General features: G+C 52.3%; 1 protein-coding gene across 1 annotated transcript; it reads left to right on the top strand.

The window, feature by feature from the left end:
- Positions 1 to 2415: 2415 nt before the first annotated feature.
- Positions 2416 to 18638, top strand: TMEM151B (transmembrane protein 151B). Its single transcript, XM_026649509.1, has 3 exons — positions 2416 to 2505; positions 16805 to 16870; positions 17199 to 18638. The coding sequence occupies exons 1-3, from the start codon at positions 2416 to 2418 to the stop codon at positions 18636 to 18638; spliced, it is 1596 nt and encodes a 531-aa protein (XP_026505294.1).
- Positions 18639 to 19427: the final 789 nt, after the last annotated feature.

Raw genomic sequence — 19427 nt, 5'->3', positions numbered from 1 at the left:
ATGGTGGAATTCCTCAAGGGCTTCTTTTCCATGGGTCCAGATGATGATGATGTCATCAATGTAGCGCAAGTAGAGTAGGGGCGTTAGGGGACGAGAGCTAAGGAAGCGTTGTTCTAAGTCAGCCATAAAAATGTTGGCATACTGTGGGGCCATGCGGCTACCCATAACAATGCCGTTGACTTGAAGGTATATATTGTCCCCAAATGTGAAATAGTTGTGGGTGAGGACAAATTAATGCTTTGATTAATGGAATTCAATGTGTTTTTCTTTCAGAACTAAAACAGAACTCAAAACACAATTCCACCTCTGAGTTTAAGAAAACAATGTATCTCTAATCCCCCAATAAAACTTTTCATCTGAATAAACAGTTTACTGTTGTAGATTTAGAATTATTAGCCTATAAATATTTACATTTAATAATTGTGCCACAGCATTTGCAGCGCAAACTTCATCCTTTTCTCCTATTGTTTTTTTAAAACTTTCGAATACTTCCTTGTATTCTGAAACCTATTCTGATACAGATTTTTGTTTTCTTCCCATTTTAGTGTGTCAGGTCTTTAAACAGTTATCTGCTAACAGCTTGAAATGTGTATTTGGTAGGCTTGAGATTCATCAGTACATTCAGATGCGCAGGCACTTCAGAGCTTGCATGCGTGCCTGTTTGTTTATTGTATCTTCTAGACTAATACATAGCCTTACTTCAACAGGCAGCCTTGCATATCCCCCTAGACAAATATATTACCGTAATACATATATCCCATGCAATGTATTGTATTTTCCTAATAAAACAAGTTTTTTATATATATTTGAATGATAAAAAAGTAAGGTGAAAATCAGAAAAAACAAATAATACTTTTTGTAAAGCCTGGGATTTTTTTTTTATAAAAATCGGTTTAACCTTTATGTACATGATACCATGGGATCAGTGAGTTATCAATACCTACATAAATGGATCATGTCTCCCCTGAGTGGCTCAAACCCATGAGGATAAATACCCGCTACTTACACTCGATAAGAGTTTCCCCCTTAATTCAAATATATGGGACTTGTGCTTTGGGGACTGAAAGCCAGGGGTTTGCTCCCCGCCATGGAGTCTATTTTCATGTGGCTCTGATTCATTAAACCCCTAATGGTGCCCTCTCAAAGCAGCTGCCTGTCTCAGGCATTCTCACACCTACTGAAAGTCACAACCATTCAGTGCTGAAAAAAGGCTCCAGATTGCCAGGTCTGGAGCCTAAAAATCTCTAGCCACAGAACAGGTAGAGCAGCAGGTCAAATTTCCTTCACAGCCTCACCCACCAATGGATCTCAGCCCTGCCTGGGGGAACCAACCTCCAAGGAGAAGGGGAGCTTAGTCACCCTAGCCTCTTAGGAGGCTGCTAGCAATGATCCAGTTCATGGGGTTTGTGATCTGAACACCTGCCTGCTAGGAACTGGGCTGAGGCCCACCATGCTCATTTCACTGCCTGGCGATCAGATGGGAAAGACTGTCTGGTGCCACCCAACCTGAGGTGGACTGGAAGTGGGGCACAGATTTTCCCTTCAGCCATCCAGAGTCCTCCCCCCACCCTGAAATGCACCTGCTTCCCCAGCCCTGCTTCTCCCTTGCATGTGGGGGTGGGGGTGTGGTGTGTGCCTAGCCCTCCCCGGGCCCCCCGACAGCAGCGGGAGTGGCCTGCAGCAACCCGCACAACGGTGGGTGGGTGGGTAGCTCCAAGGCCGCCCCGCTCCCTCCCCGCGGGGTCCCTCACACTCCAGACGGGAGCCGAACACGTGCCAGGCCCCGGGCACGATTCTAACCGCGGCCAGGGCGGCGGTTCCTGCGCTCGCCCGAGCAGCAGCCGCGCGGCGCGGCCGGGTTGCGGCGAGCTCGGCGGCTCTCGCGCACGGCGCGGGGAGGGGTGGGGCGGGGCGGCGCGCGGGGAAGGGGGGGTCCGGGTCCCTCCCGCGGCACAAAGGGAGGGAGGGAGGGAGGCAGCGCGGCGGCCGCAGCCTCAAGGTCACACTTCTCCCGGCAGAGGGAGAGAGAGGAGCGAGGGCGGCCGCGCTCCCCGCCCCTGCCCCCTCCTCCCACCCCCGTGCTCCCCGCCTGCCCCTCGTCTCCCCCGCCCCCTTCTCCCCTCCCCGGCTCCCCCGCTCAGCCTCGGGGGCTGCGGCAGCCCGGCCACGGACTAGCCCTGCGGCCCGAGCGCGCTGTCCATGGTGGGGCGGCTGGGCTGCGAGCTGCCGGCTGCCCGCCCAGCGGCGCGGGGCTTTGGGGCCATGCCGGGCACGGCGGCGGCGGCTCCCCGGCGTCCCCCGGCGCCCCGCCGCTTGGCGAGCGCCTGGCTGGTGGCGGGATAATGCGTCTGCTGGGCGCCAGCGCTGGCCACCTGGGAGGCACCGCGCCGGGGGGCCGCCCGCCGCCCCGCCACCATGTCCCCCCCAGCCTCGGCGGCCGCGGCCGGCGAGAGAGGCAGCAGCACGTCGGTGCCTCCGGAGGAGGCGGAGGGGGGCCGAGAGGAGGTGAGGACAGAGCGACCTGCCCGCCCCGCCGGGCGGCTGCTTGGCGCTCCCCGGCTGCATGCGAGCGGCTTTGCATGGCACGGGCATGGCAGCGCGCTTGAGGCTCCGCTCCGCGGGGTTACACCCCGGCTCTGACCGGGCCGGGGCTTTGCATCCAGGTACGGCAGCTTCCGCTCGCGCCAGGGGCCGAGCTGGGGAGGGGGGGCAGAGAGGGGCACCCCGCAGTGCAGCCGCTTTCCCGATCCTGGCTCACTCGGGCCGGGGCCGGGGGATTCCCAAGGCCCCGCTGGCAGGGGGAGGTGAAGCCCTTATGGGCGCTGGGGGACGGGGACCATCTGGGAGCGCGGCGGGGTGCAGACCCCCGGGTGGGGGGCTGCTGAGAGCTAGGAAGGACGGGATGAAATTGAACAAAGGAAAACGTAGGCTGGATGGAAGATGCTGGGGAATCCTCCCTCCCATAAAGTGCTGGAGCCCCAGGGCCTGGCACAAGGCAGTAGAAAATAGACCTGTAGGGATCCGTCCAGCTCTGGTTCCCCGGGGATGGACAAGAGGGGACATAACAGGGCTTCCCTAGCTCTAACTTGTATGGTTCAGTGGGTAGGAGATAGTTAAGACTGGCCAACGGCATGGAGCAAATTTTCTATTGGTGTAAGATGTGCAAGTAGACTCTAGGTAATGGAGTCCTGCTTCTTACACCAGCTGCAAATTAGGCTGATGGGGTCTCTGTAAGGGACTGTGCCAGAGTCTGGTGGGTAGCAGTGCGGACTTGCCACAGCTAGGGGAAGCCCTTGTCTGCCAGCTGGTCTTCCTTAACCCAGTTACCTCATACCTGACAGGGCAGGTTTAGCCAGCCTGTGGGTGTGAGAAGATCTATCTAGATAATTACCATCCATAGGAACGATCTAGTTCTTTGCCTACTTACAATCTATACATCCCTCTCTCCATTCTTGCTCTTGTTTCATTCTGTGCTTATCACCATGGTAGCTGAGCCTGTACTGCTCTGAACTGGAACAACCATACAAACACAGGGACGGAAAAGCTCTGAGGGGAGGCAGGAGATCTGGATGTGGGGGGAACATGCATGGGATAGCATGGAACGGTTGACTGTTTTAGGAGGCAGAGGAACAGATGAAAGCACCAGCTTGTTGTTCCCGCCAAGGGGAAAGCACTGGGCACTGACCTGAAAGGTGTTGGCTTATTGCATTAGAAGGAAGTTGTGGTGCCCAGTAAGAATATGGGAAACCCTCTTGGCAGCATGCCGGGGGCCAGCATGTAAGTGCATGATTCCCCCTGAAGGAAGTTGGACTGGCACTGGGGAAGGGGGGTTGTTGATGCGCAGAAGCTAGAGGGATTCCCCAGCTGCTGCTCCATCGGGCGCATCAGGGATTTGGGATGCAAGGGAGATGCAGCTGTTCTTCGTGTGCTTCTTTCTTGGGATTGAATGCTAGGGAGGCATGAAGTGCAGACTAGAGTAGGCTAGGAGCCATGTGCCCTCTGGCTCCAGGAATGCTGCTGCGCTGTGGTCATCTTGATGGGCCTTCTTGCAGAGTCCACGCATCAGACACGGAACAGCAAGGAGCTAGCTGTATGTGCTACAGGCAGCCAGAGGCATGGGGGATGCTGGGGAATCCTTTTGTTTACCAGAGAGAAGCATGTTCACTTATTAGGGTCCCCAGGAAATGAAGCAATATTGACCAGGATGACCCACCAGTGATCCGTGGGGCAGTGCCATACTGTGAGCACCTGTCTGGGGATTAAAGACTCTGGTCTTCTAGCTGTGGGGTTGGTCCTTGCCTGAACTATCTGCTCTTGGAATACACACAGCCAGAAATGCAGTTAGTCAATACCATGGGAGAGAGTGACTCCAGCTGTTCTTAAGAGCCACAAGCTGAGTAGGGGTGCTGCTGGGAGGGTGCGGTGACAGTTGTTGGCTGCTGCATAATCCCAGTATTCTCTGCCCTCCGTTTACTTGGGAGGCACACACGCGCACACACACACTTTTCTAAAAATGTATTTAATTGTGAACGCGTTCGTGAGAGATTCGAGCACCATCTGGAGTAGGAAAAAGAGGGAAGGACAGAGAAGCTATGCATGTGCTGCACACACAGCTCTGCTGCTGCCCCTCACTCCTGACTTGCACCCCTCCTGCTATTCCAGCCCGGTGTTCCCCACACACAGCTGTCCCGCTGACCCACACTCCCCTGACCGCCTTGCCCCATGACCATTAGCCTCCTGAGTCCAGGGCTTCTCTTGAGCAGATGCTGAGAATTTGAGCCAAACTGTGGGGTGATTTTGTATTGTAGGGCGATGCTTAGCCTGGGTTGGGACAAGGTCCCTCACCTCTTTAGACCTGAACAGCCAGGTCCCCAGAGGGAAGGCTGACTGTGATGCTGCCTCAAAGGGAACCGAGTCCCTAGCTGATGGTGGCGGGGTGTCCTTTTTTTAAGAAAAAACACAACAGTGTTATTTTCATGTAATTATAGGGACTGGTGATTGGTGCTGGAGTGAGAGCCCTGGGGAATAACAGCCTCTATGCGAGAGCAAGTATAACATGAGCCATGCCAGGGTCAGCATCCCTCACACATGCCATCCCCTGTCTTGGGGACTGTGAGAAGATAGTCTAGTCTTTGATCTTTCTGCTGAGGCTGCCAACAAGGATGTCAGTATAATATAATCCAGTTCTGGCTGACAGGAGTGTTTGAGTCTGGTACCAATAGTGCAAAAAGCATGAGCTACTCCACTGCTTGAGCTAAAGGAGTATTTCCCTTAGCTAGCAGCTATAGTAGGCTCTTATCTCCTTATGTGGAACCTCCATTAGAGAAGAACAAAGCCCCTTACTCTCTTAGCGTGGGTTACACAGCCATGCTGGCGTTTTTCATAATGTTGACAGCTGCCCTCTGGGAACCAGGTAGAGAAACCATGTGCTCATTTCACATAGGTACCAGACAGCCATCGCACTGTGGTGACTTTTGATCCCTACCCATCAGGCCAGACCTGGAAAAGCAACATATCCCCTCAAATGCCCAGTCACCACAAAGGTTAGGTGGAAGCATTGCTGCCTCCGTGCAGAGCCTGTCCGAGGCCTCCGGTCCTGTTGGGGATGGAACATTCTTACACTGAGATTGGCAGGACATGCTGCTGCATTCACTGTTCACAAAGACCGAGTCCCTGAGGAATATGCCCAGTTCCCAACTGTAGGTGACCATTGGGCAGAGCCTGTAGGGGACATTGGAGAGAAGGGCAGGATACTGGACAACATGGAGATGAAAGTGAGGGGAACTACAGTTGCTCTGCCCTCCTTGATGGTGCCTTGCATTGTTACATCCCATACCAGGGCACTGATTTCCCCAAAACCTGGTACAGTTTCGGCCACTGCTCTGTGTAACCCCAGGGCTGCCTGAGGGCTGGAGGGAATCCAAAAAAATCCTGTCTGCCACATGCACATTGGGCTGAACCAGTACCACTCCACTCAGCCATGCAGTTCCACAAGGGACGACTTTGGCCCCTCTCCCTATCACACTAACACCCAAGCTCTCAGACTGTGGCCTGCTTCTGCAGAACCCAGTGCCATCCTATCCACGCTGATGAGGTGCAAGTCAGATCGGATTCTCTCAGACATCCATTTGTGGCAATTCCAGCCTGTCCCCAACCCCAGCAAGCACTGAAGCCTGGGAATAAGCTATGGGTCCCTGCCCCCATTCTCAAGTGACTTCTGTGGGTAGAACAAACCCTCCCCACATCCCGGTGTAATCTGGAAGCCGTGGTATCACTGCAGCAGGTTCCCTGCAGCAGGTCTCCCTCTGTCCCAAATGCACAGCTTTCCCCTTCCCTCTGCAGTTGGCAGCACTGCCAGCCTTGAGTGAGCCAGATGTTTCCTCTGGGAAGCATCACAGCGAGGGTGTAGGGATGTGAGGCACAGCTGCAGGGTTTGCTCAGATGGGGGCTGACACCCTCACCAAGTCAGACAAGGGACAGCCAACCCAGGGGCCAGCCCATTGAAGTCAGTGGGGTTTCCCAGGTGTGACCCTGGGCAGAGTCTGGCCCCTCCAAGTCTTGTTCTGGGGATTGGCTGCTGCAGGGGAGGCACAAGGCTTAATCTCTTATCTGATGTAAGTAAATCTGCAAGGCAGAGCCATGGAAACTGCTGCTAATGACTCTCAGCAGATTAACCTGCAACTCACTGCCACTTTGCTCCATGCAGGAGCCACCTGAACCCCACACTGGTGCCTTGGGGCTCATGACTTCAGCATTTTGGAGCTCTGTCTCTGGGACACATGACCCCCTCAAACTCCTGGCCAGGCCATACTTAGATGACACTGGAAAGCTGAGTGGTATAAGGTCATGGAGTTGGATTGCGGGGCAGGTGCGTGTCCAGAAATCAAGGTTGTTCTTTGCTGGTGAGATGGAGGGTAGGTGAGAAATCCTTTTCCCAGCTCCCTTGCAGTTGATCTGTTTCTCCTAACCTAGCCATCACATCGGGGTGTGTGTGTGGGGGGGGGAGGGGCAGCAGCAGGGAAGAACTGTTGGTGCAAAGTTGGGCATGGCTTGGGTCCATTTAGGGGAAAGTGCAGGAGTCCAGGTGGCAGGGAACAGTTTGGGTCACTTGTTAAGTAGAGGGGTCATAGACATGGGAAGGGTTGGACTGTTTGGAAAGAGTTCTGACCAGAGCAACAAGTCATCTACAGAGCTCAAAGGGGCTCTCAATTTGCTCTGTATTCAAAGTTGGAGCAGCAGTGAGGGTAGGAATGGAAAAGGGCTGGTTAGGCCATTCAGCTAGTCTCCTGGGAGCTGGGTTGTCCCATACAGCCCATTCTACAGGGCTCCATATGCTCCCACGTGCTGGAGAAGGAGATTCCCCAGATCTCAAGGTCAGGGAGCCTTTCAAATAATTTAGTCCAAACGATGACTAACAATGTTATTTTATTCCCCCACCTCCTGCTCTCCATGTTTCTTTCAGTCACTTCACTGCCAGGTATAAGTTCTGCTCCTGTCAGCCCCTGCAGCAGCCAGTGCAGGTGGAGCTAAGGAAGATAGGGTCCATTCTGCCTCAGGCATCAGTAGCAGCATTGACTGCTTGCATTGGATTTCAGCATCTTTAATCTCGGTGATGATGTCAGAGGCAGAACCCGGGTGAAGTAGCTATTGTTGTGTCAGGGCATGGGAGGTGAAAATAGTAATGTCACCCTTTGCCCTTTCCATCTGAGCACCTCAAAGCACTTCAGACACGTCTGTGAACCTGGCCTCCACCGCCCGCTGGGTTCAGGATCATTATTCCCCTATAGAGTGGGAAACTGAGGCACAGAGAGATGAAGGGACTTGATCAAGGTCATGCAGTGAGCCAGTGTCAGAGCCAGGGATGGAAGCCAGGAAGCTTGTCTCCTGTCTGTTAGTAGTAGAAGAATCTATACTTGCAGGTGTAAGAACAGATTTGCTAAGCACACCGGGATGTTAAGAAGTACAGCCAGTGGAGGATGCTTACAGTGAACTCAGCTAGAGGGAAACCCTGTTTACAATGAAGTAGGGCAAACTTCTCGCCTCATTTCATTGGTCTGCAGTGGGCAGATCACGGCAGCACTCGTAGTGCAGTCTCCACTGCTGAGAGAGAAGCTGTTCTGGCAGTAAAGGGATTTCCCCTATGCCGGCTTCTTTGGTGTTCTGGACTTTTCCAAATCGCCAGTTCTCTTCCTTAAAGCCAGGGGTCCAGAGGAAAGGCCCTACTTCCTTGGTAGCCCCTGCGGGCAGCTCTAGCAGAATTTCCATCTGGGGCGATAGCTTTGGAGTTGTGGGTCTTTCACCGAGAGTAAATTTGCAGCGTGAGGAGAGAGAGAGTGTGTGTGTGTGTGTACAGTTTGTGGCAGGGTTACTGTGACCCTGTAAAGCACTGCAGTATTTAAATGCTGCGTAGTCTCAGGAGGAGGCTGATGCGTGGACTAGAGCTCTACTGAACCCAGCTCCTGGGATAAAGGCTTTGCCTTCAGCGCTTCTGATGCCCTGGATAGGTAACTGCAAAGGGCTTCACCTTGGACTTGCCACAGGGCTACCTGGAAGCTTCAGCAGGTGGTGTCTGCCTCCTGAGCAGGGCAGGCCACTGAGAGCACGTCACACCCTGCACTGGCCACCAGGTGAAATTCAACTATCCCCAAAGCCCCACGTGGCCTGGGGCCCATCTCCCTCCAGGACTGATGCCCCGACCCCACTCTGCCAATACAGCACATTGAATTATTTGGTTGATTCCTTTTCTCTGTTTGTGAGTTACCTGCAAACCAGGCCTGATTTCTGCAAATGTGCTCATCGTTTCCCATTGGCCAGTGAACCCCACACATACCTTGAGATTAGCATGGACCTTAGGGATCTGCCAGAGGCACAAGGCTACCCTGCTCCAGGGCCCTCTGTGCTCTGATGCCCTTCAGCATTACAGGAGCTCTCCTGCTGTATCATAAAGCAGACTCAGGACTTCTGGGTCAGGCTGTGCCTCATAATCTGTGAGGGGGAAGCTGGGGAATACCTCTTGGATGGCCCCCTTCTGCACTGTGAAACCTCCCGGGCTGTGAGGCTCCAATGGAACTGCTCTGCTGGGGAGCTGGAAGAGGGAAGCAGAGGGCCCTGGAGCTCCTGTGATGCTGCAGCGCTGCCAGGGAATAGAGGACAAAGGGAACTCCTGCAATTCTACAGGGCAGGCTGAGCTAGGGAGCAGAGCATAGGGGGAATCTGGGAGATCTTATAATGCTGGGCAGGGTTGGGCTGAACTGGCAAAAAGGACATGGGGGTGGGGGCAGAAGAGAAAGCCAGGGGGATGTTGTGGCTGCACTACAGGGCTGAGGAGCTGAGAGGATTCAGCACGGCTCTGAACCAGGCCCTCCCACTAGGTGCTCCCTTCCTTTTTCCCCGTTCTCCTTCCTCTCCCTTTTTGCTTCGTTCTTTCACTCCCTGCCTCCGGAGCCCTGCAGATGTGACACTGATGCAATTCTGTGTCGTGATTCAGAGAAGGGCTGGGACTTGCTTCTGTCAGATCTGAAGTTCCCAGCTCCATCACACACAGAGCCAGCCCCCAGCTTTTTGTGCTGAGGCTGTTGCCTGGAGACTAGTTCTGCCCAAGAGACCCATCCCCAGGCTCTAGAACCCAGCCAGCTCCTCCATGCGCACCCTGGGAGTTTAGCGTTCTTCATACTCCAGGAGCAAGAGAAACACAGATTCCCGGTGGAAATGTGAAGGGTTTTATCCAGCCACCATTCCCCTCACTGCGTGCGCCCCGGCTGCATTTCTCTTTGATGTTCTACACACAGCACTCTGTGGTCTACTCATTAAAGGCACACTCCTAGGGTGGGAATCTCACTGCAGCAGAGTGAAGAAATCTCAGTGTTCTGAGCCAAATCCAGGTCCCACGCCATTCAGTGGCAAAACTCCCATTGGCAGCAGCAGGACCAGAACCTGGTTTGTAGGGTCACATTTTGGCAAGTTTCAGGAGGAAGGATCAGCATTTTGGAAACCAGGTCAGGATTCACGTTCTAGCCCCAGCTTGGGGGAAAGGGGTTGTGTTTAAAGCACTGGATTTCTCGATTCTATTGCCAGCACTGCCAATGATTCATTGTGTGACCCTGGTTCAGTTCCCTCCCTACTATGTGCCTCAGTTTCCCCTCTCTACTGGGTGACACTGGTACTGACCCAGCTCCTGAGAGGGCGAGGAGGGTTATGAGACTGAATTCATTAGTGTCTGTAAAGCACTTTGGGATCCTTGGATGGAAGGGGCCAGAAGGTTGTTATTGAAACAGCAGGGCAGAAGCAGTGCCCATTGAGTTTGCATGCACACTGCTGATAGTACATTCATTCTCTGTGCACCAGGGCAGGGGAAACACCCCAGGGTAAGAAGCACAGGCACGGGTTCCAGTTGGTGAGGCTAGACCCCACACGTATACAGTGAGCTTAGCTAGGTGCACATGGGCAGATCACAGTTTAAGAGCAATGACAGTCATGGGCCAACATTTCAGGTTTTGTAAATGGTGGGAGACGGTCATTACCTATGCACCATCCCCTGTGCACCTCCTCAAGGCAAAGCATGGCGCTGCATCCACTCAGCCTCAGTTTCCTCAACAGAATATCCAGCCTGCTGTGGTGACTTACATGGCTCAGCCCTCTGGCCAGGTCACCACAAAAGTCCATCTCCCTTCTGGGGTAGCAGAATCCAAAGTTACAGTCCAAAACAAATGCCAGATAAAGGAGTCTTTGTACCAGCTGGGCCTAGTTCTGAGCTCCTACAGTGTTATTTGTTCATCCCTGTGGCGGGGCGATGATTCACTGGCACAGTGCCTCCTGCTGGTCGTCCTGGGAATTAGCTCTTCCAGCCCAGAGCCCCCTCTGCGGGCTGGTGTCTTGCCTGCCGCTGGCCCCGTGTCCTTCCCAGATCCCAGTGCCCTTTACCCAGGGGTTCTGCCCACCGCAATACCCCTTCACTCTGGCTCTCCCCCCCCAGAGGAATCCCCAACCCTCTAAACCCACCTTGCCTCAGTGGCTACTGCCAGTCTCCATTTAGCCCCCGCTCAATGGGGCTGACGGCAGTCTGTAAACCACTCATCACCAGCAATGGGGGGTTGGACCAGTTGCCTCTGCCTATTCCTGGGCTGCCCCTCTGCAGCCCTAGTACCCTTTTGTGGGCCCTTAACTCAGCCTGCAGCCTGGGGCTTTGCTAGGCTGGAGATCCCCAGCTCTCTCTGCCCTTCCCCAGCACTGCTCCACCCTAGGTATCCTTCTCAGCTCCCAGGCAACTAGGTCCTTCTCCCTCAGAAAGCTAGAGAGAGAATGGTGTCTATGTCAGTCTTTGACCCTCAGCCCTCTTATAGGGCCAGCTGTGGTCAGATTGGGGTGTGGCCCCACCTATGGCTGCTTCCCCCAATCAGCCTAGCTTTTTCCCCATCACAGCCCTCTCCCAGGGCTGTTTTAAGCCCTTTAGGGCAGGAGCGGGGTGACTACCCCGTTACAATCCCCAACCCACTTCACTTCAGGTGAGGCACCCCCTGCCATGACTTGGCTTAACAACAAATCAGTGGATGCCAGGTATATCCAAATAATCCCATGTCAGGAGCTCCCTTCCCTCCAGGGAAGCTCTGACAAGCTGCAGTCTCATTCAGTGCCTCACTCCAACTACTTTTCTTTCCCCGTGAGAGCTGTTGGTCTGTTTTCCTATCCAGGCAGCCCCTAACTGAGCCAGCACTCTTCTTTTTAGCCCCTTCCTTCAGGCCTGACATCCACAGACAGGAATAGCAGGTGGGGCTGAGTGAGCTTCCAGTAGCCCATTAACCCTTTTCAGGTTCGTGTGGGGCTTGTAAGTCCCCTGACAGGAGTTACAAAAGAATTTAAATGCAAACGGCTGATTCTAGATAAACCTTATCAGAGACCCAAACAAATAGCATCAGCATCAGTGGGTGAGTACATTGATACCACTGCCCTCATGTGAACCAATATTGTCTCATTATTTCCTTGTACTTCCCCATCTATCTGTCTGTATCCATCTTCTGTCTCTTGTCTGATACATAGATCGTCAGCTTGTTGGGGCAGGGACCGTCATTTTGTTCTGTGTTTGTACAGTGCCTAGCACAATGGGGTCCTGGTCCATGACTCGGGCTCCTGAGTCCTATGGCAATACAAAGAAATAATAATAATAATGGAGAAGGTTTATCTAGAAGCAGCTGCTTACCTCCTGTTAATACAGAAGAACCAGGAAGTGAAGCTAGCGAAGAGAAGCATACATAGTGAACAGACAGCATCAGTGCAGCCAAATCAATGAGATGTTAAAGTTTCTGTCCATTTCAATAACCTCAAGTGCTGTCAGTAATGCAGGGAAGGTATTGAAACAAATAGGGAATTATTCTTTTGACTGTGTTGCTGTAAATAATGTTTTAGATTCCTGTCACATTCTTCATCCCAAAGCACATGATTGGGCACATGAAGGGACTGCTCCCCTTTCTGCTGAAATGCAGCCACCTCTGGGGTGGGATGCCACAGCCATACTCAACCAACACTATATTTTATAGGAGGGGAAGTAAATAATAACAATATTGTACATTTACAGGGCCACATAACATCCAATCCTAAAAGTACAGGGGCTAGGGCACCACTGGAGATGTTGAGAAGGAGACAACAGGAGGAGAAAGGGGATATTTTTGGCCAAGGGAACTGGGGCAAACTGTGATTCTTAGAAAAAGTGTGGTGGGATCTTTACCATCTCTGAAGATCATTCGGGGTCATGTTTGTTAGGGGCTCATCTAAATACAGAGCTATTTACATGCACTGTCAACTGCAGGGAGCCCAGCTTCCCTATCATGGAAAAACAATCACGTAGAATTGCTGCACAAGTTCAGCCCAGTGGTCCACCTAGCCCAGTATCCTGTCTGTGACAGTGGCTAACATAGGCTGTTTCATAGGAAGGTGCAAGAAACTCTGCAGTGGACTGTTATGAAATTACCTGGCCCCAGGTGAAGTCTCCTCCTATCCCTATCAGTTAGAAGCTGATGCATGCCCTAAAGCAGAAGGGTTTCTATCCCTTCTATTTTTGTCTCCTTTCTAATGTAACCCTGGATGTTTTCATTATTCACATAAATGTCTCACAGACTCATAGACTTTAAGGTCAGAAGGGACCATTATGATCATCCTAGTCTGACCTCCTGCACAACGCAGGACACAGAATCTCACCCACCCACCCCTGTAACAAACCCCTAACCTATGCCTGAGTTATTGAAGTCCTCAAATCGTGGTTTAAAGACCTCAAGGTGCAGAGAATCCTCCAGCAAGTGACCCGTGCCCCACCCTGCAGAGGAAGGTGAAAAACCTCCAGGGCCTCTGCCAATCTGCCCTGGAGGAAAATTCCTTCCCGACCCCAAATATGGCGATCAGCTAAACCCTGAGCATGTGGGCTAGACTCACCAGCCAGCACCAAGGAAAGAATTCTCTGTAGTAACTCAGATCCCACTCCATCTAACATCCCATCACAGACCATTGGGCATATTTACCTGCTAATAATCAAAGATCAATTAATTGCCCAAATTAGGCCATCCCATCATACCATCCCCTCCATAAATTTATCAAGCTTAGTCTTGAAGCCAGATATGTCTTTTGCCCCCACTACTCCCCTTGGCAGGCTGTTCCAGAACTTCACTCCTCTAATGATTAGAAACCTTCATCTAATTTCAAGTCTAAACTTCCTAATGTCCAGTTTATATCCATTTGTTCTTGTGTCCACATTGGTACTAAGCTTAAATAATTCCTCTCCCTCCCTGATATTTATCCCTCTGATATATTTATAAAGAGTAATCATATCTCCCCTCAGCCTTCTTTTGGTTAGGCTAAACAAGCCAAGCTCTTTGAATCTCCTTTCATAAGACAGGTGTTCCATTCCTCGGATCATCCTAGTAGCCCTTCTCTGTACCTGTTCCAGTTTGAATTCATCCTTCTTAAACATGGGAGACCAGGACTGCACACAATATTCCAGATGAGGTCTCACCAGTGCCTTGTATAACGGTACTAACACCTCCTTACCTTTACTGGAAATACCTCGCCTGATGCATCCCAAGACCGCATTAGCTTTTTTAATGGCCATATCACATTGGCGGCTCATAGTCATCCTGTGATCAACCAATACTCTGAGGTCCTTCTCCTCCTCTGTTACTTCCAACTGATGCATCCCCAATTTATAACCAAAATTCTTGTTACTAATCCCTAAATGCATGACCTTGCACTTTTCACTATTAAATTTCATCCTATTACTATTACTCCAGTTTACAAAGTCATCCAGATCATCCTGTAGGATATCCCGGTCCTTCTCTGTATTAGCAATACCTCCGAGCTTTGTGTCATCTGCAAACTTTATTAGCACATTCCCACTTTTTGTGCCAAGGTCAGTAATAAAAAGATTAAATAAGATTGGTCCCAAAACCGATCCCTGAGGAACTCCACTAGTAACCTCCCTCCAGCCTGACAGTTCACCTTTCAGTATGACCCGTTGTAGTTTCCCCTTTAGCCAGTTCCTTATCCACCTTTCAATTTTCATATTGATCCCCATCTTTTCCAATTTAGCTAATAATTCCCCATGTGGATCCGTATCAAATGCCTTACTGAAATCGAGGTAAATTAGATCCACTGCATTTCCTTTGTCTAAAAAATCTGTTACCTTCTCAAAGAAGGAGATCAGGTTGGTTTGGCACTATCTACCTTTTGTAAAACCATGTTGTATTTTGTCCCAATTACCATTGACCTCAATGTCCTTAAGTACTTTCTCCTTCAAAATTTTTTCCAAGACCTGGCATACTACAGATGTCAAACTAACAGGCCTATAGTTACTCGGATCACTTTTTTTTCCTTTCTTAAAAATAGGAACTATGTTAGCAATTCTCCAGTCATACGGTACAACCCCTGAGTTTACTGATTCATTAAAAATTCTTGCTAATAGGCTTGCAATTTCATGTGCCAGTTCCTTTAATATTCTTGGATGAAGATTATCTGGGCCCCCCGATTTAGTCCCATTAAGCTGTTCGAGTTTGGCTTCTACCTCGGATGTGGTAATATCTACCTCCATATCCTCATTCCCATTTGTCATCCTACCATTATCCCTAAGCTCCTCATTAGCCTCATTAAAGACTGAGGCAAAGTATTTGTTTAGATATTGGGCCATGCCTAGATTATCCTTAACCTCCACTCCATCCTCAGTGTCTCATTCTGCTAAGCTCTTGCTTGACTTGAATGTTATGTCTTGGAGCAATGAGTTCCAGAAGTTTAATAGTGCTTTGGGTATAAAACCTGAGGCTATGTCTACACTACAGAGCCTATGCCAGCATAGCCCCCTGGTGTAGACACAACATATGCCATCAGAAGTTTTTCTGTTAGTGTAGGAATACCACCTCCCCGAACAACATTGTCTAAGCTGACCAAAGCACTTTCTGTCAGCATAGCTGCATCTACACTGGGGTTTTTGTCAGCATAGCTACATCACTAGAGGGTGTGGTTTTTTCACACCCCTGACCGATATTGCTATGTTAGTATAAGTTTTAAATGTTCACTCCTATGTGGCCTAAAACACGGAGAAGGGGAAGAGAACTAAAGTCATTCACACATTGTAATAACAATGGACAATGCATCAAAGCGTCTCTGCTTGCATAAGCTAGAGGAGACTAGCAAATCTAAGATCCCAACACCCCTTAATGACTGCTTTGCTAGCAGCTCACAGCTGGGGTCCCACATTCTGGCTCCACTTGCGACATCTTCCTGGACACTGCTGTGTTATTTGATGTGCATAGGTTCACGCCCCAACTTGCTTCGCAATAACTTGCCATAGAAACAACCCATAAGTAGGGTGAGGCTGGACCAGTGCTTGAATGGGACATCTTCCAGGAAGTGGTGTAGGTTCTTCATTGGGAGGTGCTCTTCCTGAGTTGTTACCAAACTCCTAGTAGCATGGCGTTATGGGGTGCTGTAGTACAGGTGCTGTGTTTTAGATGAGGTGTAAAACTGGTATCCTGCCCACTCCTGTTCATTAAAGATCCCCGAGCAATTTTCTCAAGAAGGGTTTTCACTCCCGGGTCAGAGCCAAATTCCTCAGTGCTTGACGGAGGGTGGGGGAGTTGCATGCTAAAGGCCACTGTTGCAGTGATGGTGGGAAACTTGCACATTAGAGGTTACTGTTGCAGTTCCAGGGGTATTGGAGAACTTGCATGCAAGAGGTCACTGTCACAGTGCTGGGGGGAACTTGCACGCTAGAGGTCACTTCCATAGTGCGGGGGAGCTTGCACGCTAAAGGTCACTGTCGCAGTACGAGGGGTGGGAAACTTGCACTCTAGAGCACTGTTCCGCTTTCAGTGCTATTTGTGTCAGGCATTGTTGGAGGAACAGCCCTAGAGGGATTTACAACCTCTCCGGCAGAAGAGCCTTTCCTGCGGCTGGCAGGTTAACAGCTGGACTGCCATACATGCTGACAGCTGCCCCGTGAGTGGAATTGCTGCTCAGGGGAGCACCTCGCTGATTTACACTCATGGCAGGCAGCGAGGAATAGGGACGCAGCCACTTAGCCTGGGGCTGGAGCCTGCAGCAACAGTGAATCATGGCAGAGGCTTGCAGGCAAGCCGGGCAATTACCTTCTGAATCAGAGGTGGGATTGCCCTTCCCTAGGTGTCCAGGAAGACATGGCATTGGCTTCAAGTGACAGAGGGGAGGGGGAGGGATCCTGACTGTTCTGCTCCTTGATGCTAGTTCATGAATGGAGCAGTGAGACCACAGTCAGTCTGGAGGGGAGGGTCATATGTCCATATCTTCCAGACAGGGACAGCATGCTCTGTTCACGTTTCCTGGGAGAGGAGGGCACGTGGCAACCCTGGAAAGGCAGGAAGTGGGCACCGACTCCCACTGCGGTAGCCAGAGGCTGCACAATATGGGAATTGGGCATCAGTCACACGGAGCATCATCCCGGGATGAAGCACAGACCTCTGGCCCCTCTCGCCTGCCAGCTGAGAGGATTATCCCTGAGGAGTAACCTCTGAATGGGATCTGTTGCCTCTCTGAGGATGGCAATCTGGGATTCATTCTTTAGCCAGTTAATTGCAGGAGCTAATCAATGCTCTGTTCAGCGGGCTGGCTTTCCCCTTTCTGCTGCAGGCTATTAACTTCTCCCCCTGTTCTCTCTCCCCCTCTTCCCCGGTTCCCCTGGGCACCTGGAGCAGCAGCGGCCGGTGAAGCAGTCCCTCAGTAAGTCCCTCTGCAGAGAATCCCACTGGAAATGCCTGCTCCTCTCCCTTCTCATGTACGGCTGCATGGGAGCTATGACCTGGTGCCATGTGACCAAGGTCACCCGGCTGACCTTTGACAGCGCCTACAAGGGCAAGTCCATGATGTATCACGATAGCCCCTGCTCCAATGGCTATGTTTACATCCCCCTGGCCTTCCTGGTGATGCTCTACGTGGTCTACCTGGTGGAGTGCTGGCACTGCTACACCCGCAACGAGCTGCAGTACAAGGTGGACGTGGAGAGCGTGCACGAGCGGGTGCAGAGAATGCAGCAGGCCACCCCGTGCATCTGGTGGAAAGCCATCAGCTACCACTATGTCCGGAGGACCCGGCAGGTCACCCGCTACCGCAATGGGGATGCCTACACCACCACCCAAGTGTATCACGAGAGGGTCAACACCCACGTGGCGGAGGCCGAGTTTGACTACTCCAACTGTGGCGTCAAGGACATCTCCAAAGACCTGATGGACCTGGAGAGCTACCCAGCCACTCGGCTCCGCTTCACCAAATGCTTCAGCTTTGCCAATGTGGAGTCCGAGAACTCCTACCTGACCCAGCGTGCCCGCTTCTTCACCGAGAACGAGGGGCTGGACGACTACATGGAGGCCAGGGAGGGGATGCACCTCAAGAACGTGGATTTCAAGGAATACATGGTGGCCTTTTCAGACCCAGACAACCTTCCCTGGTACGTGTCCCACTACGTCTTCTGGGTGGCTGCCCTGCTGACCCTGTCCTGGCCCCTGCGGGTGCTGAATGAGTACCGCACCTCCTACGTCCATTACCACGTGGAGAAGCTCTTTGGGTTTGACTTTGTGGCCGTAACACCAGCTGAGGAGCGCTCCTTCTGCAGGAGGATGCCCCGTGTCAACACGGTGGACAGCACTGAGCTGGAGTGGCACATCCGGTCCAACCAGCAGCTAGTGCCCAGCTACTCAGAGGCCGTCCTGATGGACTTGGTGGGGCTCTCCAGCTGCACCAGCTACTCTGCTTGCAGGTACGGGGGCTACCGGCAGAACTGCGAGCGGTGCCACAGGACTATAAGCAGCTCGTCCATCTTCTCCCGCAGCGCCCTGAGCATCTGCAACGGCAGCCCCAGGATCCCCTTCAGCAGCAGCCGCTTCTCGCTGGGCCGCCTCTACGGCTCCCGGCGCAGCTGCCTCTGGCAGAGCCGGAGTGGGAGCCTGAACGAGCAGAGCTGCCCAACCGAGCAAACCCGGCTCTCCAGCCAGGTCACAGTGGAGGAGGAGGACCCTCCTGCTTACCAGGACGCCCTCTACTTCCCCGTCCTTATTGTGCACCGCAACGAGGGCTGCCTCAACCACGACCACCGTCACCTCCATCGGAACGGGTCCTGCATGGAGACCTCACTGTGAGTGGAGGGCGGCAAGGATCTCCCTCTTGATCACCGTGTCTCCAGTCACAGGGACTTGGGAAGTGGGGGGATAGCCAGGAAAATGAGGCATCAGTGCCCCACTCAACATGTGGGATGGAGAGGTCACTGTCTCTTGATCTCCAAGGATAGGCTCAGCAGCTGCTGCATTTGCCACATGGCTCCTCTGATGTCACGGAGGAGAGGGTGGCAGCAGGATGGGTGAGCAGCAGCGCCACCTGTGGCATGGCACAAAATGACAGACCGATGACCACATGCAGAAAATGGTAGAAAAGAAAGGACTGAAGGAGGGAGCTGGGTGCTGTAGTTCCACGCTCTGCCTCGAAAGGCTGGAATAGTGCTAAATGACAACTACTGCCCACCACCCTGCTGCACCCGTGACCTCCGCCCCTCTCCCCCAGCGCTGCAGACTTACTCTCTCGCAGAGGGGTCCCGCACGGGGCCAAGGGGAACAAGGTCTGGCAGCACATTCCCTTTGGAGCAGCAATTAACTCCTCATGCGCCAAAGATCCTGGGGCACCCGGGCCCATAAAGCTGAAGGGCAGTTTAGAGGAAATGCTCAAGACCACAAGGCCAACTTTTTCCTCCTTTTGTTGAGACTGCGCTCCGACTGTTACACTGTCCTCAGCTGCTGGGATGGGCGTTGCCACCAGATGGCTCTTTAGAAAGCCTCAGCACTCCAGGGCCAAGAATCAGCATCGCCTAGGTAAAGCTTAAAGCATTCCAAGTACTTTTCCATTTGGGGTTGCAAAGAGCAGGAAGCAACAGGGAA

This window comes from Terrapene carolina, unplaced genomic scaffold (assembly GCF_002925995.2).
Source record: "Terrapene carolina triunguis isolate 2854851 unplaced genomic scaffold, T_m_triunguis-2.0 Scaffold85, whole genome shotgun sequence".
In the NCBI taxonomy this organism is placed as follows: Eukaryota; Metazoa; Chordata; order Testudines; family Emydidae; genus Terrapene; species Terrapene triunguis.
This window is presented reverse-complemented; position numbering and strand designations above follow the sequence as displayed.